The sequence below is a fragment of the Misgurnus anguillicaudatus genome, chromosome 24, assembly GCF_027580225.2.
Source record: "Misgurnus anguillicaudatus chromosome 24, ASM2758022v2, whole genome shotgun sequence".
Lineage (NCBI taxonomy): Eukaryota > Metazoa > Chordata > Actinopteri > Cypriniformes > Cobitidae > Misgurnus > Misgurnus anguillicaudatus.
The window spans coordinates 2,512,818-2,538,861 of NC_073360.2; the positions used below are offsets into that span (position 1 = coordinate 2,512,818).

Sequence of the window (26,044 nt, forward strand, 5' to 3'; positions counted from 1 at the left end):
GTGTGAAGCTGTGGTGTGTAAAACTGTTGGAAAACTGCTCTCTTGTTTAAAGCTGATCTGTTGTGTAAAGATGCTCTGTTGTGTAAAGCTGCTCTCTTGTTTAAGGCTACCTTGTTGTGTAAGGATGGTGTAAAGCTGCTTTCTTTTGTGTGAAGCTGCTCTGTTGTGTAAAACTGATGGAAAACTGTTCTGTTGTTAAAAGCTGCTCTGTTGTGTAAAGCAGCTCTGTTGTGTTAAGCAGCTCTGTTGTGTTAAGCAGCTCTCTTGTTTAAGGCTACCTTGTTGTGTAAGGATGCTGTAAGCTGCTCTTTTGTGTAAAGCTGATGAAAAGCTGCTCTCTTGTGTAAAGCTGCTCTGTTGTGTAAAGTGGCTCTGTTGTGTAAATCAGCTCTCTTGTTTAAGGCTACCTTGTTGTGTAAGGATGGTGTAAGCTGCTCTTTTGTGTAAAGCTGATGGAAAGCTGTTCTCTTGATTAAAGCCGCTCTGTTGTGTAAAGTTGCTCTGTTGTGTAATGATGCTATGTTGTTTAAAGCTGCTCTCTTGTTTAAGGCTTCTCTGTTTTGTAAAACTGCTGTTGTGTAAAGCTGCTCTTTTGTTTAAGGCTACCTTGTTGTGTATGGATGGTGTTAAGCTGCTGTTGTGTAAAGCTGATGAAAAACTGCTATGTTGATTATCTCTGCTTTGTAAAGGTGCTGCTGTTGTTTACAGGTGGTGTAAATGTGCTCTGTTGAATAGAGCTGCTTTGTTCAACACCTCTGTTTCCACATCCGTAAGAATTTGAATTGGGATTGTAAATGAAATGAGGTCTTTTCTTACATGCGTGGTATTTTTATGGAGGAGGGGTAGTGCGATGATTTCTCCCACTAATCCTCTGGACACACGCACAGACCAGGTGCCCGAGAGAGAGGCAGAGAGAAAAAGAGAGGTGAATGAAATGGGTTAATTCAGAAATTAAAGCAGAGATGTGTGCAGTGATTGAAGCACACTGAGAGAGGGAGAGAGAGAAAGAGAGTGACTTCACAGAGAAAGCGGGAGGGGAGTGGAGGGAGAGAGAGAGAGAGAGAGAAATGCAAAAACGAGAGTGTGACAAGACGTAAGCTCATAGTGACAGCCGGGTCAGGAGAAGGCAGAGCGAGAGCTGGGAAAGAGAAAGCAGAGAGGGGGAGATAATGCAGGCTGAGATGATGGAGGAGAGTCAGGGCTGCAGGGGCTGCTGTCTGCTTACCTAGGCTAGAAAGAAACGTAAGAAAGCAACAGTGTGGAAATCAGGTAGAAAGTGTGCAGATCTGTCCAGATGTGTGTGTGCGTGATGTGCAACTGGCGGTGCTCGGTTAAATCAGTTTATGGAGAGCGTTTGTGTGAGTGAGTGAGGCTGTGCAACCAGTATTGCCTAGAAAACGTGCCTGGTGGATTACGAGAGATCAAGAGGACGACCGTGGTGTTTGTGTATGTATGTCAGTGTGTGTGTGTTTAATGGTAAGCAAAAGGGCTAGGTGCTATTTGTCAGGGTATGTTTTTTAGAAAACCGTGCAGCCAGACAACTGTGCCATAAACGGGGAGAGATAGTCCAGGTAGTTGAAGCATCTGAGGATACCAGGGCATTTGGGGACAAGCACTCCTGCCTAGAATCTGCCCTCTGAATTTCAGACCAAAGGAGGTAAAGAACACAACCTATACAGACAGTAAAAGAGGTGAGGAGGAACCATGGGTTCACGTGAACTCTTGAGCCATCAGCGGAGATATTTGTAGGACCAGAGCATCTTTGTTTCTTCTGATTTCTTCCAAAGCCACGGAAACTGTATAGTTTCTGCTAAGGTTTACGTGAAGGATTGGTGAGCAACCAAGACGGTGTCCAGTGACCCGTGAATGCATTCAGCATTCAATCATGGGAGAGTGGACCATACTAGAGCGCCTCCTGGAGGCCGCTGTGCAGCAGCACTCCACGATGATAGGAAGGTAGGTAATGCAAAATCAATGCAGTGTTTTGGTTCTCTCAAAGTAATGATCACTAACCGTGAACCTTTGCTTAGGTTGTAATTTGTATAATTGGTTTTAACTGTGTTTTTAAGGTGAAGTGTTTACATTTTAAGTTAAGCAACACTCTAAAAATGCTGGGTTGTTTAACCCAGAGTTGGGTAAATATGGACAAACTCAAATGCTGTGTTATAAATAACTTAGGGTGACCATACGTGCCATTCTTCCCGGACGCGTCCTGGCCAGGATTTCGGTGCGTCTTCCGGAAGTCGTATTTGCTGATCGCATACGCCATTCAGTTAAAAACATAAGGCATACAATTGTAGTTTCATTCTTACCTTAAAATGTAACGGTTGCTTTTCTGTAATAATAATAATGATCCTCTATGATGTATGCGATCGACAAATATGACTTCCAGAAGATGAAACCGAAATCCTGGCCATTCGTCCGGGAAGAATGGCACGTATGGTCACCCTAAATAACGCTATGCTGGGTTGTTGTTGTTGTTGTTGGAACAACCCAGCATTTGAGTTGAAATAATTCAGCATTTATAGAGTGTAGGTTAATTTAAACCTGTGGTTGGGTTTGCCCATATTTTACCCAACCATGGGTTAAAACAACCCAGCATTTTAAAGTGCGTGCTCAAACACTTTAAGATACATTACACGTTATTTTATCAGTGTGTGTGTTTCATATACCTGTTTAATCCAGTACAAAGAAAATTTGGTTGACTTGCAATGTGCAGAGAAAAAATACGTTGACTTACAAAGAGTTATTAACACCTTGGCTCTGTGGCACTTTTCAAAAATAGTATGAGCAACCCAACATGTCATCTTCTGACTTCTGACAAAAGTATGAGTTTGAGTTGAAAACACCTGTTCTAATACCCAAACCCAGCGTTGTAGTTGAGTCCGAGTCAAGACCAAGACCAGAGATTATGTGTTGAGTCCAAGTCAAGACCAAATCCAGATAAAGCTGGATGTGAACCTGGTCTTGACACTCAATCTATGGTCTTGGTCTTGACTCGGACTCAACCACAACAATGCCCAAACCCCAAGTATTAAACTTAACTGTACAGCTCAGGTCTCCTGTATAGCTCAGTGGAAGAGCATTGTGTTAGCAGTGCAGAAAAAAGAAATGTATAGTAATATTATAAAGATTTATATTAGAGATGGGTCTGCTCTTTTCCCTTGAACCAGAATACCTTCGTAAATGCAAAGCAATAACAAAGCAACCACCTAAACAACATACTTGTATCAACCACCAAGCTTTTCAACAAAAAAACTCTTTAGCAAATACATGGAAAGTAAACACATTAGCAACGTGATCATGGCAATGTAAATTAAACAATGCTCTCATTAACTTATTTTTTGTTAATTCTGTTGTTTTCGATGTTAAATATTTTTGATGAAAGCAGAAATTGGTCTTTAAGGTTATACAGATTAACAGTGCTTTTATTGATACTTAAATGTGTCTCCGGTAGATTAAACCTTCATCGATTTTAGTTCTCGTTATTAGCATTAGTAAAATGTCAAACTTCCTTTGGTCACTGCATCTTCCAGAAACAGAAACCAGATCATGTTTCAAATGTAAAAACTAAAACTGGATTCCCAAAATCTACACGAGAATGATAAATATTCATACCTCAGTATTATTGCACGGTGTTATCTGCTCATAACGGTGGCTTATGGTGGAGAGACAGAGTGACCTTACGGCCGAGCTTTGAATTAATCCCGCAAGCAGCGTGAGCTCCTATTGGTCAATCTCAAGCTTCAGCAGATCCAGTGTTTGAACCAGACCTCAAATGAAATGCTCGCGTGATGCTATTTTCTCAACCAGTTTACCCCATCAATTCTCTTTTCCCCTTCTAATTTGGACACAATGTCCTTTCTGATTTTGCTCAGCATCTTTATAAAACACATATTTGTTGTAAAGCTTCGAGTTCTGTGTGGTTTTTAGTTTTGTTTTTGCTATACATCGAAGAATCAGGCTCGCTCTTTGAACACGCAGCAATGCCAGTTTTCTCAGAAACACGCTAAGATTCATCTCTGCCTGTCATCTGAATGTATATCGGAGCCAATCACTGTCAAGCAGGGCACATTGGCAGTCAGCCAGTATATGATGAGTTTACAATGGTACCAGGCATTCAAAAAGCTCTCCAGGTTTATGGTAACTTACCAACAGTATAGCTCACAAGCAAAGATGTACTGTAAATGATGGCTGTATCCTATCTTCATCCAGCAGTGTTTGAAATCTATTAATAGACTGAAATGACTTCTTCTGCAGTACCTGCGGTTCATTGCCGTGCCAGCACACAAAATATGCATCGATTCCATGGCAACAGATGCTTGAATTTGTCTTTCTCCTTTACATTTACCAATCATAGCAGTCTGGTGTTTACGGTGTAATTCTGTTTTGTGAAACCCAGTACTGATCTGGCTGGCCAGCAACAAAGCAAGACTTTAATGAAGGTGCCGCTGGGCTGAATATGAATGATTGCCTCGATCGGATCTCATTCAGCCGCTGCCTCCACGTTCACACTTCACCGAACGCAGGCTGTTTGGCAGCCCATGTTGAATTACTATACGCTTGACGGGGTCTCAAGAGACTGTCTCATTCATTATGTTTGGCATTACCGAGGTGGTGTGGGTAGTTTGTTTGTTTATTTTCATGTGAGCCGTTTCACATAAATGTAAATGATACCTCATCTAATAAACCCTTCCATGATTACTAGTGTTTGCTATGGGAAAAAATCCAACTCCACGTAGTATTTACAGTATTTTACCATTTCTTTTCTTAAACTTCTGATTTTCCGTATTGGACTTTAAGAATTTAAGTGCGTGACATTGCACGCCATTAATTGGATACTTCACCCATAAATGACAAATTCTGTCATCTTTTACTCATCTTCATGTTTTTCTAAACCTGCATGAGTTTCATTATTCTGTTGAAAACAAAATAAGATTTTTTTAATAAGTAATGGTAAGCACACAGTTGACATTACCCAATGACTTCCATAGTATTTGTTTATCACACTATGGAGATCATACTGTCAACTGTGTGCTTACAGTACCATTATTTTTTTGTCTGAGAGGAAATGTTGACAGAATTTCCACCTATACGGTCTGTGTGCATTATAACTCGCATCCTTTCACATCATTTTACAAAATCTACCGATTGAAAACTTGTTTACCATGTTCACCTCGCTATAGCGTTAATAGAACCGGTTTTGATTGCAACCTTTTGACCTCATGTATTGTGCTGTAAACAAAATAGCGGCCTCCAAGAGAATATAGTTTTTTAAGTTTATTAAAACTATGACATTATACTGACCACCTAGCAACCATTCAGATCTTCTTAGCAACCTTCACACTCAAGAAATATATTGTCTTCCATAATTTCTGTATAATGCATTTCAGCTGTCACCTGTATGCTTGTTTTATTTGACCATTTGATAATTTATTCACATTATGTTATTTCTCCACATGTAAAAATCCATTTACAGATTCAGTACAGCTCTGTTCACACACACACACACACACACACACACACACACACACACACACACACACACACACTTGTGCGTGACTCACACCATGACTTCCTGAACCGCATACTCTTGGCCGTTGTCTGTTCTCTTTTTCCAGTTTTCTCTCTCTCTCTCTCTCTCTCTCTCTCTCTCTCTCTCTCTCTCTCTCTCTCTCTCTCTCTCTCTCTCTCTCTCTCTCTCTCTGCTCTTCATCCATTTTTCTCTTTCCTACTGTACTTGCCCATGTGGCGGTCTTAGCTTGAATGATATTGGCTATGCATTAGATTTGGTGCCTGAAACCTCAGAGCTGATGTGTTTCGACATGCATTTCAAAATCATCAATCCATTTGTCACTCAACATCAATACAGATTTCATCAAGATTAAAGGCAGCAAATGTGTCATAGACACAAATAGTCCTCATTTTTGTTTACAGCAAGATTATACGCCACTCGTACAGAAAAATGGCAAAATAAAGAAATCAACGGGACATGCTATAATTCAAGGAATGACTGGGATGAAGAGAGAGATGCATTTATCACAGTATCCAAAATTGTGGATTTAACTTCTTGAGTTACCATCATAAGTTACCCATATAGTATGCTTGTATTTTTTTGCAGAACACAAAAGTTGAAGAATTTATATGGCAGTCCACAGTCAGTATAAATACAATAATCTCAAAAGCAAAAATGTTTTTATAGCTGGTAGAGCTTGCAGCACAAGCAATGTTCAGATTTTGGGTTCGAATCCCAAGGAATTTTTGATAAAAAGGTCTACCAATGGCTTAAATAAATGTTAAATAAATGACATATATAGTTCTTATGCCATAAGCCTTTTGTCATTGCCTTAGTAACACATAATGATAAATACATGTTTGTTACATTTTGTTTTCATTTATTTACGGAAGGAAATTAACTAAATATCTTCATGGAACATCATCTTTACTTAATATCTTAATTATTTTTGGCATTTCAAAAATCTATTATTGACCCATACTGTATTGTTGGCTATTGCTACACGTGCTACTTATGACTTATGGTTTTGTGCTCCATGCAGGGTCTCATATGTGTAAATGATGTCAGCTTATAGAAAGGACATTCAGAAAAGTATATACTGTATATAAAATACAAACCAAAAAAGACATATGAGGTAAACAATAAAGACATAACTCTCTAGAAGTCATTGTGCATGACAAATAGAAAACGAAACATGCCCTGAGTCTAAATATATTCAGAAGAAGACTCATAACCACTGAGAAATCAAGACATTAGGCATACTGCATACTGACAGCATACTTTATCTGCTGAGATACTAAAGTGTGCAACCAGTGCTCACATCTATAGGTCATGGGGAGCCATTCAATTTAAAACATAAGAGAAATCATACACAGATACATACACAAACACACTGATATACAGAGATGCATGCCAGCAATGTTTTTGTGGATAGTCAGCCTTCTGTTGTGCTATGTGTTACTATATATATATATATATATATATATATATATATATATATATATATATATATATATATATATATATATATATATATATATATATATATATATATATACATACATACATACATACACACACACACACACACACACACACACACACACACACACACACACACACACACAAACACACACACACACACACACACACACACACACACACACATATAGCAAAAATGTAATAAAGCTGGAACATTTTATAGTAATAATCTAAAGTATGTCTTTAATATACTTGTACATTGAATTGAATAACACATCTCTCAAAAATAAATGATTGAAAATCAAATATATTTTACACACAGTATGTTAGTATGCAGTATAAAAATGTAGAATAGACTATTTTTAAGTTTTTTAAGATATTTTAATGTATTTTTAAGTGAATTGTTTCCAATATTTTTCAATTTCCATTTTTTATTTACAGTCATTTTTAAAACTGTCATCCACTGTTACTGTTTTATAAATGTTTTTTCACTGTGGCATGACTGGCCATACAGAACAGTACTATTAATAAATATAACATATTCATCTTTATCAAAAAGGAAAGAAGAACAAAAAAGAAAATAAAGAATGAAACATGTCTTAAGTCTTAAAAATTATAATACATTGCACACAGGAATCATTAAGGAATAATTCACAAAACATCTTGTTTTCATTTATTCCTTTATATAAAACATTCTGATATATTCATATAAAACTGATCCTGTGTATGGTTATGACGCACCATCATTATTCTTTGTTTAATAGGATATTGATTGAGATTTAAGACATTTCTGGCCACCTGACTGATCTCTGTTTGTTGGCATGTGCTGGTGCCTGTCATTTTGGCTGGGTTGTGGAACAGGATTGACCAGATCTTCAGATTAAATCTGGATTATGGCATCCAAATTTTGTCCCGCTGCTTTTAACAGATTCACCCACTATTCACAATGAGAGGAAAATGTTATTGCTTAGATGTTATTTCTTCTTTTGACAATAACTGGGTAGGTTCAAAGGTATTTACAATGTATAAGCAGGTTTGATTTGCTTGTGGTATGAAAAAGTTTTGGTATTTTTTGCATGTTTGTCACACTTTAATATTTCAGATCATCAAACACATTTAAATATTAATCAAAGATAACACAAGTGAGCACATCATGCACTGCAGAAAATTATTTTCTTAATAAAAAAGTAATAATATAAGTATTTAGTATTTAGTATTAGGTTTTCATAAAAAAAGAAAATCATTCAAAAAACACGTTTGGTGTGATTGGCCACTTACGTAGTATTTTTGTCTTGTTTTCAGTACAAATAACAAATTTTTTTTATTGATAAGCAAAATGACCTAAGAAAATAAGCCTAAATTTTAGACAAAAAATATAAAATTGAAATGAATTTGTGCTTAAAACTAATTTTTCTTGATTTTTTTCATGAATTAAGTGTTTAAGAAAAAGTACACCTATATCAGGATTTGTTTCTTACCCCATTGGCAGATTATTTTGCTTGTTTTAACATATTCACTGAATGTTTGTCTTAAAACAAGACTTATTTTCTTAGATCATTTTGCTCATGAAGAAAATAACTCTTGATTTAAGAATTTTTAGATATTTCTACTGAAAACAAGACAAAAATAATACGTAAGAGGCCAATCACACCAAACACGTTTATGGCAGTTTTTTGAATGATTTTCTATGGGCAGTGAGCGTAATGTGCACTGATAATGCACTCTGAACGCCTTGTGTTTTTTGACGACTGCCGCAGCATGCGTTTTTGAAGGAGTGGTGAGAGCGGAAAAGCAGCCAACGTCATTAGCGTCTTTCCATTGTCCAATGGAATGAGGGGACAGGCGGGCCTTACGTTGTGGTGACAGAAGTTAACTGTCTCCTGTGTGTTTGTGCACTTCTTACCCTCGATCAAGGTCAAAGCAAGCCCCCTCTTTGTAAAGTTTCTGCTAATATGACAGTTAACAGAAAAAGAGCACTCGTGCTTTAATATTTGAGTACACTACCCCCCCAAAAAACCCGCAAATTAACTGTGGTTGATCAAAGATGAGTTCAGTTTCTCTAGCCACGCCCAGGCCTGATCAAAATTACCCCAAGAACGTAGCGACGACTCATCCAAGAGGTCACAAAAAACCCACAACAACATCCAAAGTACTGTAGGCCGCACTTGCCTCAAGGTCAGTGTTCATGACTCATGATAAGAAAGAGACTGGACAAAAATGGCCTGCATTGCAGAGTTCCAAGACGAAAGCCACTGCTGAGCAAAAAGAACATAAAGGCTTATCTCATCTTGTCAAAACATCTTGATGATCCCCAAGACTTTTGGGAAAATATTCTCTGGACTGACGAGACAAAAAACAGTTTGGAGGGTGTGTGTCCCATTACATCTGGTGTAAAAGTAACACAGCATTTCAGAAAAAGAACATTATACCAATATAGTGTGATCTGGGGCTGTTTTGCTGCTTCAGGACCTGGAAAACTTGCTGTGATAATTGAACCAAGAATTCTGCTGTCTACCAAAAAATCCTAAAGGTTAATGTCCAGCCATGTGTACGTAGCCTCAAGCTGAAGCAAATCTGGGTTTGATCCAAAACGCACCAGCAAGTCCACCTCTGAACGGCTGAAGAAAAACAAAATGAAGACTTTGGAGTGACCCAGTCAAAGTTCTGACCTCAATCCTAAGGCATGACCCTAAAAAAGTAGTTTATGCTCGAAAATTCTCCAATGTGGCTGAATTACAACAATTCTGTAAAGATGAGTGGGCCAAAATTCCTCCACAGCGCTGTAACAGATTCATTGCAAGTTATCGCAAACGCTTGATTGCAGTTGTTGCTGCTAAGAGTGGCCATGTGGGTTTGGATTTTGTTTTTTTCCCTTTATAATAGAAACTTTATTCTGCATGTTGTGTTCGCTTGTGTTGTCTTTGATTAATGTTTACATTTGTTTGATGATCTGAAACGTGAAGTGTGACAAACATGCAAAAAAATCAGGAAGGGGCCAAAAAAAATTCACACCACTGTAGGTGCAATTACAATAATTATGATAAATTCTACCATAAAAAACTGCTAATAACTCTTCTCCTTTCATTTAGAATTGAGTTCTCCTATAAGCACTGCTTTTCAATTAAGTTTAACAGTAAATCAATGTTGTGGCCATTTTAATCATTTCAGTGATAATGCTTAACGGTTTCTAGTATCTAGTGAGTTCAAAGGAGCATATGTCAGGATCCTTTTCCTGAATCTTTAGTACATGCACAAAAAGATTATGATTTTTGCAATTATTTTTATGGTAAAATAACCTCAACATCTAAAATCACTGATTGGTGCTTTAGGCTTGAATTAAACATGAAACTGATTAAGTTGTGCCTTTCCATATGTAAGACTGAACTGAATAACAACTAATTGTAATCACTTTTATCTTGGTTTATATTTGTTTAAAAAAAACATGATTTCCGAGCAAAACACAACAACACTCAAGGCAGGAAGTGACATCATCAGTTTGTAAAATGTCTTCAGGTCCTTTGTAATTTGCCTCTAAGATATTTATACTAAAAGCAAAAAAATTCAATTATGATTTCATGGGGAATCCAGGTTATGCAATGCACTCCTAACACAGCAAAAAAAGATGCACGGTTAGACTTAAAATGCCACTAATACAACATCCAGATACACCTATATCAAAAATAACACTAAAAGCTTTATGTGGGAACACAAGTAAAGTACAAGCTGAAATCTTGTTACAGTATAAATACAAGAATAAAACAGATACACCACGGCATCTTACTGTTGCTGACTCGTGTGCATAAGGCACAGTTCTGGATGTCAGTTTGCCTAAACGGATGGTCGTTTTGGCACAAAACCATGCGTGGGGACCTTCCTCTCTCCTCTTCCCCTCTGTCCTTCTGCTAAGAGAAGTAAGATATGGAGCTCAGCCACTCTATCTCTCTCTATGTAAGGATATGTGCGTCTCTGCCGGGTTTGTGGAAAGAAATGCGAAGCCTCTGGCAATAAAAATAATGTGGTATTGTAGTCCATTGATAGGATCAGATAGTAATAACTTTGATGTCTCTGGTCTCACAAATGAAGCTGCTGTGACTGCACGGGACATTTTTGGTTACATATTAAGCCCTACAAAACACTGGCGGTACCATTAAACAGTAATTGCATTATAAGGTACAAAAGTTTGATAGATATTGAAAAATCACTTGTGGTATTCAATTCCAAGTTATTTCAAAGAATATCATGTTTAAAGTCTCTTATGAATAAATATAGTATTTTTTGTTACCAACAGATCATGTATTATATTAAAGATTAATTTGACTGACCTTTGAAAGATTTCAAATTAATTTACACCCGCGGTGTTAATGAGACAGTAAAGGAGAAGCTCATTCATTTCATATTCAATTATTCAATGCTCTGTCATCAATGATTTTGGTTAACATGTGGTAATGTATCACATACTGTATGTACAGTATGTGTATAAAATGTGTTTATTTAAAAAAAAACGTGCTACCTGTATTTCACCAGTAAGAGTTTAATGGCAGTAATTTACAATAATACATTATGCATACACATAATTGTATATGCATTATAATATAATGGCCCCACATGTGTGTGTGTGTGTGGAGAGAGAGGGGGGGTAGAGAGATGGAATATTAATTAGGCGAGGTAATTAATGAATGCAGGAATTGAGTGCACACTTATAACCCGACCAAACCATGCCCGAGAGCAATTGTCCCACTCCCAAGTCCCCCAGAAGCATGCATTAGGTACTTTGAGCGATCCGAGCCATCAGTATGCGATTGTTTTAAAGAAAACAAGAAGTAAAGCATTCTCTTAACACCGAAGCTCATCGTAATGTTAAGTTTGTGTTTTTTATTTTAATCGTTTGGGGTGTGATGACACACAGCCCTCTCACATGCATATTGCTTAGTTGATCTTTTGCTTGTGCCGCTTAGACATTCACGTAACCCTGCTGCGCACATCAGAAGGTTTTTACGAAGGCGGATGAAGGTAAATGATTGCGCAATTGATGTCTCTCCTTTTAAGCTACACTCTGGCGTGATTTGCGATCACAGTACGCTTTCCGTGCTCGAGCCCACCTCTGCGAGGCAGGGTCGCGATTAACCAAACTGCGCCCGAGCACGGTAGAGCAATCAATCACACAGGCTTTAGGGGTCAGACACGCGGTTTGGTTGGGATAATGTGAGCGTGCCCTGAGAAAGCTATGTAAGATAGTGTACTGTATGTAAAATGTATGTTAAAAATCGGTAGCGTAGCGGAAAATGTCATGCTAAAACTGTTTCAGTGACACTAAAATGACAAAAAAAATCTAAAAGATATTTTTTCAGTTCCTTATTTTCTTTATTTCTGATGTCTGTCTCCAAAGTTCCCAAAATAGTATAAAAAGCCATCAGAGCTGCATGTCGTGTGGAGAATGCTTTATAAAAACTGTTTATTCTTCATTTCCTGCTGCTTTGTGTTCTCTTCATCAACGCAGTCGTGTAATTGCCGCTATCAGAGGCAGTCAAATGTCACACTGCTTGCATTGAAACAGACACTAAATAGAGAAATGCTTCTCAATATAGCAGAGTCTTATCTCATAACTGAATACAAAACCCAAAATCTCTCTCTCTCTCTCTCTCTCTCTCTCTCTCTCTCTCTCTCTCTCTCTCTCTCTCTCTCTCTCTCTCTCTCTCTCTCTCTCTCTCTCCTTTGCCTTGTTCATTTGAGCTCTCTGCCCTGTGTTAGTTGCCGTGGTAACAGGCAGAGAGAGGTGATGCTGCGGGTACCATTGGTAGGGGGAGGTTTGGGGTTGGACTTGTGGAGCCTGTATCTTTTCTCAAAAAGGGCTGAGCATCATCAAATCTTTATGCTACTACAACACACACTTGCAGTGAGTGTCAATAAAGCTCGAGTTATACATATGATGTGTCGAATGTCATGTCTTCAGATAAGTCTTTGTTAAAGTGCTTTCTATGGCATATTCACAGCTCAGAGTCAAGGGAACATTTAAGCAATAAGGCACAAGAGATATGCAGAGTGTTATAGAAGTGACAAGCTGTGCTAACAGTATTGTATCACAAGAAAAGTGTTATAGATCCACTTTACACTATAGTGGTAGGGCGTCCTATTATATTTCATAGTCACGACATTATAAGGAGCATTGTATATGATACTCTCTCACAGAACATTCTGTCACTGGGGCAGTACCTTTTAAAAATCTACCATTTAGGCATACGGATACATTTTTGGTGCAAATATGCATCTCTGTTGTACAAATATTTTTAGGTGCAAAGGTACATTTTTCGAAAGGGTTCTTCCCCAGTGACGGCTTGTGACCATTAGTTTGTTCAATTTTTTGCATAGACTTGAGGATGGGCACCAAAACCACATAGGCATACAACACCTTAGTATTGTGATACTAACAAGCCCCATTTTAGAAAGATGCAAAAAAATCTTAAACAGAGGGATTGTGCAGATATGGTTAAACCAGATGTTAAAGAAATGTGAAGAAACTGTGAAGAATGAAGGAGTAGGTTGAGGTTTGGGAATAGACCATCTAAAGTTAAAGAACTCTTAATGCAAGAATTCAACTATTGGCTCCAGTACAGATTAAAGGTCGTGGGTTTCGTGTGTGTGCAAGCTATTACATAATTCATCCTCTGATGGGTTTTTATTCAAGAAAATCTCCTATTATCTGTAAGCGTTGTGTACATGCAATGTGCAATTCCCTGCACTGTTTTTCCTTTTCTTCTTTTCCCATTGGCTTTCTTCAGTCTTGCTGCCCACGTTGATAAGCATATTGAGATAATGTACTCTTTAACTACACTGTGCTTTCAAAAGCACTAAACATCCATCTTCATTACATACATCACCAAAGTCACCTTAGAGATAAAAACCATTTTCTTGGATTTCATGTCCAGCAGAGAAAGCTCACATATGGATAACTGTAAGAATTACATCATCATTTAAAGCTTTTTCTCTCTCATTACTTTTGATTTTAAACTTTTTTTAAGATATCTTTTAAGTTAATATACTTTTAATACGCTTTCATAGTTTTATCATCCCATATTGTGCAAAGACAACTAAATAAACCGTTCACAGCTTGACTAATGTTAATGTTAATGCTGTTAATGTTAACACCCTCTAGACGTTTGGTTTCTGGGGGTAAAAGAGTAATTATAGACATTATCTGACATTAAAAAGGCATTATTAACATTACATAATAGTAAATAACCAGATTTTCATTTATCAGTAACAATAGGGTCTCATTCGTGAACACTGGTAAATGCATTAGGTTACATTAACAATAAACAATACATTTTATGGCATTTATTAATCATTGTTAATGCAATTTGAAATATAATAATTTATTGTTTATTGTGCAAAAATCTATATTGTAAAGTGTTATATCTTGAAGTTGAAGGTTATGAAACACCACAAAAAGTTTTTAAACTTCCATAAATGTTGTTATTATTTAGTGAAGTGAAATAACTCCAGATAATGATTATTTTTTCTATTTTTCTCTCTTCTGATCTCTAGCAAGGACAACAATCTCTGTTTGAATGAATGTTGTAACTGATGCTTGCTTTATAGCATTACTGCTTGAATCACCACAGGAAGAAAAATATTAGTTTTTAATTTTTGTGAAGTTTGCAATATATGTCCATTTTCATGTTTAATATTTTTATGTTTTAAAATGTATAAGGTTATCTATTAATATATCAGTTTGATAATATATAAGATTCAATCTTTAATAGTCTGATACAATAAAGTATCAATATTATTTCTTGATCCATCCAACATTATTAACAGTATTTCTTTATGCTCAGTAATTCTGTCTTGATTCAAGGGTGCAGGTTTTTTTCCACTGTCCAGCTGTTTGCTCATAATGGAGCTGGACATACAGAATACAGCTGCTGATTGGGTACAGATTAAAGGTGACCTCACAGCTGCAGGAACACAACACATAATTCCATTTAGATTTAATCATCAGAACTGAAAGCTTCAATCGCATCAAACTGTTAGCTGACGTGACACCTTACCACAAAACAGACAACATCTAGAAAACAAGCTAGACATCCATAAAAGACAATAAAATGATCACTTAACAGTGCATGGATGCTTATAATTAACTTATAATTAAATTAAATGTAGCTTAAATAAATTGATTGCGACCACTTACCTTAAAAAAAATTGAGTAAATTGAATGAATCATTTTTTTCAGTGTATGCAAAATAATGATATTAACCGAATGCTCTCGGCACGCATTATACGTTCATCAAATACTTTTGCATCAAATCTGCTTAATCCCGGCATCAGGCCATTCAGAAATACATCTTGTTGGCAGAATCCGTTAAATGCCACACAGCTTTTTCAGCAAAGTCCTCTAAGTGCACGGAAGAAGAATTGAATAAACGATGGTGCCCATATGTCAAGGTGCGAGGAGGTTTTTTTAAATGAGGTTTATGAAATATTCTAGGATATTGACAGAATTTTTGTTGCTTTTACCTTTATTTAAAAGAGTGACTGGTGACTTCTTTAAAAGTGGAGATTTTTGCATGCACTATAAAAGGGTTTTGCAGCGACAGACAGTCAAATTCATTAAAAACCAATGAAAGGACTGAAGTGCCATTTGTGAAAAATAAGGGATTTCAATTACTGACTTAAAAACCTTTTTATTGCCCTTAAAGTAAAAATACTGAAGCTAAACACATAAGAGCCTGATAAAAAATGCTAATTTACAAAAAAAGATGCCAGATGCACCTGGAGGGCTTTGCATCTGAGCTCTTCATGTACTCATTTAAATTTATTTTACTATGTAAGCTAAAGAGACTGCAGATCAATATGTGAGTGATGGATCTAGCACAGCTATGAAAGAAACCGGTTGCCTAGGGCAACAGTCACTTATCCAATTTAATGTTCACTACACTTAAACATTTGACGGTGGTATGATGCACTTGATCAATTACAATCAAGTTCAAAGTCTAATAAATCACTGATATATGATTAGCAACGGTAATGGTTAATGGATCTGTTTCATACTACACAAAAACACTTCATAAACTTCTGTATATTTTAGGCTGTGGATTGTGTTTGTGTGTCTTCTGAGGTCTGGGGTGTCTAGTATGCTCGAGTGCTGTCTTTGTTTTTGTTTTAAAAATGAATGAGATTGGAAAAGCCACTGCCTGCCTCGGAGGGTTGATTTCTGTATTAGGATGGGGAAGATTTTCTAATAAAAGGGATTCTGTAGAAACAGAATTTTGTTTTGTTTTCTTTTAAATTATCATTTAAAATCAGCGACTTCAATGTGAATTTAAGTTGCATTTTTAATTTGGAACATATAAAAATAATTTAGCTGAATGTCAAAACCATGTTTTTCATCCAACAATAGTTAACAGTGAGTGATAGGGATATCATTTTGTTTTTATTGATGCTTAAAGGCAAAATGTAGACGGTCAGTCATCTAACCATAGCCCAAAAATAAATGAAATAAAATAAATAAATGAAACCAAACACCTCGTAATCACAGTTGACTTTGCTTACAAAGTTATTTTGGCAAAAATGACATGTAACCAAATTCAATTTTGGCTAGAAGTGGGTGACTCATTCACTATTGATGGCTATTGCTCATTCAGGGTTTTAAATGATAGACCACCAGCTCTTTGAAAATCTAAATAAAATATCATAAACTATCCAAAGGAAATACCAACACAGTCTCACCCCATGGCGTCAATATTTGACGACACTTGACCATGCGTCAATATGTTGACGCGGAGGGTATACCTTTCGCGTCATTTTTTGACGAACTGGGGACTTCAACACTACCAGGTACGCGAAATTAAACAGTTGTCACCTGGCGTTGGGGTTAGGGTTAGGTTTGGGTAGGGATGTCATTATGTAAATCTAACCCTTGCAATACAACTGTTTTGCAAAGCCCTCAAGGTTATACGTAGAGCGAACCCATTGATGCACAAATTCCCTCTGTTTCATTCCTGCAATCTCTCACAAACATATGCAGTCTCTCTCTCTCTTTGTCTCTCTCATTCGAGCACTGGTACAGAAATAGCCCTAGCAGCACTAAGTAAGTGAGGTGTAAAATGTGAACGCTTGCTATAGGGAAAAAGAAGAGAACGGGTTAATCGCGATCACACATTAAATGAATGAGTAGGCGCCTCGAAACAGGTTACTGTATCAACGGTTACCATGAGTTTATGACACAGAATGAGCTATAAATAAAGCACCAGAGAGCAGAATTAACAGCTCTTAGTTGTAAAAACACGGCTCTCTGTTAAATTAGCAAAGCTGTTCTTGATTCGAATAGCAAACAACATCTGCATTGCTAATTAGCATTTGACTAAATAAGGGGAAAATTACGTCAATGGAAAAAGAGGAAGGTTATTTTTGCGCACCCGCCATGTTGCTTCATGCTTTATATTTCTCCTCTTTTTCTCAGGATTCTACTGACGGTGGTGGTTATATTTCGTATCCTCATCGTGGCCATCGTAGGCGAGACGGTGTACGAAGATGAGCAGACCATGTTCATCTGCAACACCCTCCAACCAGGATGCAACCAGGCCTGCTATGACAAAGCCTTTCCTATTTCCCACATCCGATACTGGGTCTTCCAGATCATTCTCGTTTGCACGCCCAGTCTGTGCTTCATAACCTATTCAGTGCACCAGTCGGCCAAACAGCGCGACCGACGCTACTCCTTCCTCTACCCGATAATGGAGAAGGAGTACAGTCGCGAAGGTGCCCGCAAACTGCGCAACATCAACGGGATCCTGGTGCAGCACCCTGACAGCGGCGGCGGAAAGGACGAACCCGACTGCTTGGAAGTGAAGGAGATCCCGAACGCACCAAGAGGTCTCCTCCACGGCAAGAGCTCCAAGGTGCGCCGTCAAGAGGGCATCTCTCGTTTCTACATAATCCAGGTCGTGTTTCGCAACGCACTCGAGATAGGCTTCTTGGCAGGCCAGTACTTTCTCTACGGCTTCAGCGTTCCCGGCATCTTCGAGTGCGACCGCTACCCTTGCCTGAAGGAGGTGGAGTGCTACGTGTCGCGCCCTACCGAGAAGACAGTCTTCCTGGTGTTCATGTTCGCTGTGAGCGGCATTTGCGTTGTGTTGAACCTTGCCGAGCTCAACCACCTGGGCTGGAGGAAAATCAAGGCCGCCATTCGAGGCGTGCAGGCCCGCAGGAAGTCCATCTGTGAGATCCGCAAAAAGGACATGGCTCACCTGTCACAGCCGCCAAACCTGGGCCGGACCCAGTCCAGCGAGTCTGCCTACGTCTGATCTCCCTTTATCTAAATAAAGTGTTACAGGAGGGGAGTGGAGGCTGTTAGAGTACCATGTTTTTGTTGGAAGGGGAGTACCCTCACATAGCCACGCCTCTTTCCAACAAACCACTCCCCAATTTATGCCATACGACAGTGTTCGAGGAAGTTTGCAAGTTGGATGGGTGCAGAATCACGTAGAGACGGGATTTTTTTGATTCTGATCTGGAAATAGTCAAACTGGACACAATGAATAGTAGAAGGGTGAGGAGCAGAGATGGGAGGTGATAGATGCCACTTAATGCACAAACGTTTATGGAAGTGACCGAATCTGGGGGGATGTTAAAGATGGGTACTGTAGTTAGCAGGAGATCAATTACTATCACAAAGATCTCTTACTATCCTAAACCTTGCTGAATGGGTGCCAGGTTACTGTTTAGGTTTGCTCTGTTGGCCATCAATCGGCCTAAAACAAACAGAGGGGGATAAACATTTTAACAGCAATGGCACCTTCACATTGACACAAACATTAGCATCTTTTTCCGAATTGTTATCATAGACGCTTGAACGATCACAAAAGACTGTTACCTCCACACAACGCGTGCCCTTCCACAAAGTCCTCTACTGTTTAGTGTTGAGCATCCCTCCCTCATGTGGTGCATGAATGTGGGTTTATATGTGAGTTTGACTATATTTCCTTGTTGTTCATTTAACGATTACTCTTTTTTTTTGCAAAGGTTGGTGCCATTACTGTTTTGTTTCAGAGTATTGTATATAATTTAAAACATAATTCAAAGATTTTGGGAAATAGAGCCAACTCTGCTGAAAATACCTGCTGGTCCATGCAGATCCTGGCTAGTTGTTGGTTTAATATTGGTCTAGCAAATGACAAAAGCTTCTTTTAGTGAAGCTTTGTTGACTAAAAAAACTCTTTTGGTTAAGATACTATAATGTTCTCATGAGCAAGCCAGCATCCTATAAAGTGTAGATCAGGAAGTGTAGATCTGTTGAGCAGAGAAAGAGTTACAGTGATTTATCTTTTATTCAGATTAATCCAGAGGTTTCTATCAGAAGACTTTTATTATGAAAAGGGTATCTATTAAGGCATGTTTACAAAGATCTACCTGTTGAATGAATGAAACGTGATGTTCAGTGTATGTTTGTACGAAACCGAATCATTTACGATGATTTTCTTAGCTTTTTCTTCTCGTCACGTGTTTATCGGCATGCCTTCGTGATACAACAGTAGAAAAATATAAACCTACAGTACGTGTTGCACTTTGTGAGATGGGGAGAGTGGACAGAAGAAGAGACTCACTCTGGAGGAACATTGGTGGTTTAATAAGATCCATTATGAGTCGGTGTAGCTGTGTGCCTTTGTTTAAACGGTAGTGTGAGTTGTAGCATCTCCTACAAATGCACACAGAAAGAGTTGTTCGTACAGACAACAAGTACCTGTGCCCTGACAGCATTCTGCACATGTGTGCATTAAACAGTGTAGACAGTGCTCACGCTGACATACTGCAGAAACACAAACCACTGTCAGACAGAAGATACGGAGATACAGAGAGACCTGACGTGAGAAGGAAAATTCAGAGGTCCTTTATCAGCAGCACAATGTTTCCTGGCTTAGGCACGTCTTGTACACAAAGACTTTCGCAGGACAGCGGGTGTTTGCATTCGCTTTCACATAAACTGTAGTTTAGTAGCATTTATAAATCAGAAGTGAAGTGGGTGTGAAGACAGATGCTGTCGTTCATAACTAAATTAAAATGGCTGGCCATTATTAAAGATGGAAATAGGTCAGGTTTGAGATGCCTGTGTAAATGAACTGTTAAACCACAAGAAAGCACCCCATTTAAATACATATATATTTTTAGAAAAATCATCTGGAAAGTCATAAATTATTTCCACCTTAACGAAAATTACAGCCACAAAACCACAATGTGTCTCCTTTATCTACAGTAAAAGCCTTTTTACAGTTTAGAGATTTTACACAGTCATGTACAAAGACAGCAACAAAATTATAGCACTTTGAAATTCCCAGTGCTGTTATGCTGACATAGGAAAAAAAGCCAGTTTAACCAGTAAAACCATATAACCTCTGTATACAGTGTAAAGTCATTTACATGCAGATGCTTTTCAAGTGCAGTTCAGAGATGATTGATGGATGCTTTCCCTCGTGAGCTCTTCTTCTTGTGCTTGCATTAATCCACTCTCCTCTGTCTATTTTTTATCAAATCTATATCAAAGTTTGAATAGTAGAAAAAAAAGAACAATATGGAACTTTATGCAAAGCTTTTTTTCTTCTTTTATATTTATTACCGTTTGTGTATTTTGTGTGTTACTCTTTCATACTGTGCTGTAATATGAGGGTAAATGGGTATTTAAAGAGTAAAATTAGGGTATTTTAATCGTAATCGCCTGGGAGGCCAAAAATTGAGGCTTTTATCGCCAAAGTACTGTAATATGCAACTTGATAACTGGGGTTTAGTGAATGAGCTGTTAAATGATGCATGGATTTTTAGAAAAGCATGTTTGTTGCTTTATTATGATTTTATATTTTATTATGAAACAGACAGGGACAGGGACAAGTAAGTAAATGGTTTTTTTTTATTGTAAGACTGGGTAATGTAGCAAACCTTTAGCCTTTAATGGCCAAAACTATATTAATACAAATGTAGGCAAACTGCAATGCAACAGGTAGCACAAATAGCCTATTTGACACGACGGATGACTTTATGCACGTTACAGGCAAATTATCCCTATCACTGCCAGATGATTTTTTTTTTTTTTAGAAAATAACTTTCTTATAAAATGTGTCTTTTTAAATATATCATAATTGGTTTTTAGGTAAACAAACCTGTGTGTATAATTGACAATATGATGTTCATCTACTGCCACTGATCAATGTCTCAGACATGAGATGATGATATTTACTGCTGATATTGTAAAAAGTCATAATGTCAATTAATCACCTAAATGCATGAGCAAAAACGGTCTCAGGTGACGTTGTTTTTAAGATGACTTTTCAACTGACTTTTTAGTGTTTCTATTCTGTGAAAAAGCCATTTCAAGGTTTGCCCACATTTTCTAAACTCTAATAGACAAATTGTTAGTGAAATGATGCTCGTGTTTCGTGGAATTCAGGATATATACACAAGAGAAAATCAAAACAAAAATCTGTCTCAGCGTTGCCAAAAGGACACCAAACATGATAACTACTCAATACCAGGTGAAGTTTGTGTCCTGTTAGCTCAAAAACAAAATCATCGTAATCTCATGCTAATCCCTTTTGAATGCTAGTCACATGTCCTAGAATGCTCTCTGACTGTCCGCCAAAAAAAAAAATCACTGCGTTCACAATCGCAGGAGTCCGTGTGCCAAGCACACACCAACGTTTTCCTTCAAAGCCCTGGCCTGTGACCAATCCTTGTCTTTTAAGTCGTTTGCTTCAGAGACACAATTATATTCCCAAACTGTGCAAAGAAGCCATCCTCTAATCTAGGGCCAGATTTAGCTTTTCAAATCCTAATCTTCACCTTCATACAGGGAAAACCAAAACTGGTCTGGGATCAGAGTAAAGGGATCACCAATTACAGCTCCACGTGTGCCGCCAAGGGAGTTTGACACTCGCCGCATAAGCCGTACTAATCTCTCAGGAATAAGACGAGTCGCCGCTTCTAATCACTCCCAGCTGCTTAGACGGCCGTATAAACACTCGATTAGCATTTGGCAAAGGCAAAAGGGCAGGCGAGCCATCCCTCGTACCTGCACCATCAAAGGACAAATAACATCAACACATGCAGCTATAACTCAGGATCTGTGCAAAGGCAACAATCCTAAAAAGCAACGTTATACACACAGAGAGAGAGAGAGAGGGAGAGAGAGCAGAAATCAGAGTACATTCTGTTAACCAGACCATTTTTCAGTTCATTACACTGTGTGATACCTACATGATTATATACAGGAATACGGGAATGACATTATTTTCAGTAAAAATTGGCTAGTGAAGTGGTTTGTTGTACCAAAATTAACATTGGTAACCAAGACTCGCAAATAGGCATAACATATTTGACTTGAGGTTATCTTGCATGTACTGTACGTTTGTTTAAAGTTACACCAATATTTTTTATTACACAGTTAATTAGCAGCAGGATGGACATTATATAATAATACAACATTGATTTATATTACTATCAATCTGTAATCTGTACAATCTGCAAGTCACTTTTTCTCTGGATGTACCATCATAGTCTATTTAGCTACTGTATAAGGTAACATGACTTTGTGCACTGTAAAAAATTCTGTAGAAATTACGGTGTCACTTGCAGCTGGTTGCCGGTGACTTACCGTGGATTTGGATGTATGTTATTTGCTGGCAAGAGTTTGTTCAAAGTTGAATTAATTTCAAATATTAACAAGTCTTTGTCTTTACAGAATAAAACTATAAAATAACAGCCTCATGCAAAGCATTCTGGGAACCAGAAATCATCGTCAACCTTTTTGACTTTGTTTCCCAGAATGTTTTGCTTGATGCTGTTGTTTTGGTTTTACTCTGTAAAGAAAATAAAAACTTGTATATGTTTGATGTTCATTTGGCTTTGAACAAAATGTTGCAGGTAAATAACATACATTTGGATCTGTGGTGAGTTACCGGCAACCGGCAGGTGACACTGTGATTTCTACAGAATTTTTTACAGTGTATTTTACATTCCGTCTTTACGCTATTCGTATGTTTTAGCTTACGGCATATTATGACTGTTCTCCAATGCCATTTCTACTACAGTCAGTAGTTTTAGTTACTGTGGTGAGTCACATTGTAGCATCTGTTAGCTTATTTAAATTAAATATTGATGGGTTACATTTCTTGATTGAAATAATTGTGACCGCACAATGTTGCGATTGACCAATCAGAGTAATGTAGTTCAAAAGCCATGTAAAATGGGTATTATTCTTTGGGTGAGCTCCAACATTGCCAAGCATTTATATGCTGTTTTTTAAAAGAAATAGTTCAGATATGTATTAAAAACTGTGAAGATTATAAATCAGAATAATATCAGCTTAAAGGATAAAAGCCTCATTTGATATCAGTAACAACTGCTATTTTTAGTGCAAGTTCAAATATTTCTATCAAATACTATTGTCAATACAATTTCCTGAATTATTTAAAAGAATTATTGTTAATATGAACACAAATGTTAACCTTTTGGAAATTAGGGCTATTAATACAAGATTTAATCTTTTCCAGAGTTATTTGGAAGATATGGAAGAGGGGCAAAATGCCTTTTATACATATAGATGTCAGACATTCAATTATAGCTACTGTATCTTTAATGAAACTATCACTACCACACATGTGGTTCAGGGTAACAGCATTACCTGCGGTCGAATGCGGCAGTCACGTCCTTTAGAGATTATGCAATCTGCAACCCTTTAATCCACCATAATATCAACAGTCTGAATACTTTATCTAATTAAAATGTGCTTGATTGTGTGCGCTGATTAGGATTTATATTTTTTTCCTTTTTTAATGAGATTTTCTTTAATATGTTTTTCTTTTTGTGTGAAAATGATGCACTAGGTCAATGCACAAATGCGTTCAAACTAAGGGTGAAAAATTGTACACTTATTTAATATCAAAGGGTGCTGCTAAAATGGGCCATGGGTGTAGACTTTACTGACACTTGTATAAAAATGGTCAAATCTACTACCATTTATCTTAGCCCTGTTGTGATCTCTTACATAGTATTTGCTGAATTCATCCCAAAATGAACAATTCTTACTTGTTTCTAATGTCCAGAACAAAATCTCCTGTTTGGGAAACAGATTTCTATTTTGTATCCAGTTCATCTTATTTAAAGGTTTTGCTTTCTTCATGTTTCTGACTTGTGGACTGTGTATGATGACTGAATTAAACACTTTGAATGAATTTATAATGACTTGTGTGTGTCTTTTAGTTTGTGTGTGTGTGTGTCTTGGTAAAAAGAAACTTAGCATAAAATAACATAAAAACTTAACTTACAAACATCACTGTAAAAAACGAATCCGTAAAAAAAAGGTAAAATTCAGGAAGCTGAACTGTAAAAGTAAAAAAATTCAGTCTAAATTACAGTGTTACTTGCAGCTGGTTGCCGGTAACTTACTGTAAATTTAAATGTATGTTATTTACTGGCAAGAGTTTGTTCAAAGTAAATAAATATTAAATATTAACAAGTCTTCATCTTTACAGAATAGAACTATACAATAGCAGCCTCATGCAAAGCATTCTGGGAACCAGAAATTATCATCAACCTTTTTCTGTTTTTTGCTTCAGATTTTGTTTCCCAGAATGTTTTGCTTGATGCTGTTTTTCTAGTTTTACTCTGTAAAGACAAAGACTTGTAAATGTTTAATGTTCATTTAACTTTGAACAGAATGTTGCCAGTAAATAACATAAATTTAAATCTACGGTAAGTTACCGTAAAATAATGTCATGTCCTCAATCCGTAAAATAATGGGCAAAATTACAGAGAATTTCCGTGATACAAAAGTATGTTTATTTCTGCAATTTGTTTACATTTATTTTACTTGTTCACCAAGGCCATATCAAGTACAATGCATCCGTTTTAGTTGTCACACGCTCTTATAATTGCTTGGTGGACAAGCCCAACTGTTGATTTGAATAAACTTGGAAAATATTGTGCCCACAAAGGGGTTACAACAACACAGCTTTTTTGAGCTGCCTGTTACCACATATGGGAAAAATGTAATGCGATACTGTGAATTAATGTGTGAGTTTATGCAAAAGATGTTTGGATCTTTGATAAGCACTTTGACATGTTTAGTAAAGATTCCCTGTGTTTAGGTGTCAGTGGAAACAAAAGATTACAGAGAGGAGAGACACAAATAGTTAAGAGGCATGCAATGAAGTGCTTTAAAGAAGGTCTTCACCAGAGTTAATCTTTAATGTAATGTCATGGGGGTACGGTAAGAAACTTGACCTATTACGTAAATTAAGCTCAATTATGTGAAGACAGAAAGTGAATATAATTCCATTCCTTTAAAAACTGATGCATAAAATGTACACCTATTCATTTTTGGTTCTTTTTAACCATTTACTTATATTTTATTTGACAATAGATTTAGTAAAACTAACAAATGAAATGATGCAGAATCTTTTAATTCCCTGTCTCCCCTCATATCAGGTCAGATTTATGCATTTATACTGTGTCTAAATGCTTGAGATCACATTGAAAATATGATGTGATTCAAATGTGCCATACCTAATAACAATTGTGAATTTGTAAATGGGTCATTTATGCTGGAAATGAGTTGAAAAGCTAATGAACTATCATGAATTAATGATGAAAACTAAAAGGCATTGATATAAGCTGAATAAGCTTCACCTAAGGGGCTTTTCTCCAAAATCAGGTCTCTTGTTTGAATCGTTGTGTATCATATGAGTCCTATTTGTACAGTAGTATATTTGTACTGTGACTGTGTGCGTGACCACCCTCTTCACTGCAGTACCGAGTTAGGATTGAGGGCCTGTTGCCACGGCGATAAGCCAGGCGGTAATATCACTAAGCGCTATGGGGATTATAGTGCCGACAGATGGGAGAGAGAGGCAGAGCGTCACTTCCTAAGAGACCACAACAGGCTCCACCCACATTTCGTGTCATAAACGTTTGCATTCCCACCTGCAGCCACATACGTCATCTGAACTCCAACAGTTGCAGTAAATGTCACCGTAATCACCTTACATTAGCATTATTATGGCACAT

At 37.3% G+C, this 26,044-nt stretch overlaps 1 protein-coding gene across 1 annotated transcript; it reads left to right on the plus strand.

Moving 5' to 3' along the window:
* Positions 1-1,057: 1,057 nt before the first annotated feature.
* gjd1b (gap junction protein delta 1b) lies at positions 1,058-24,217 on the plus strand. The gene is made up of 2 exons (XM_055195615.2): positions 1,058-1,956; positions 17,454-24,217. The coding sequence occupies exons 1-2, from the start codon at positions 1,886-1,888 to the stop codon at positions 18,295-18,297; spliced, it is 915 nt and encodes a 304-aa protein (XP_055051590.1). The 5' UTR covers positions 1,058-1,885; the 3' UTR covers positions 18,298-24,217.
* The last annotated feature ends 1,827 nt before the right edge of the window (positions 24,218-26,044 follow it).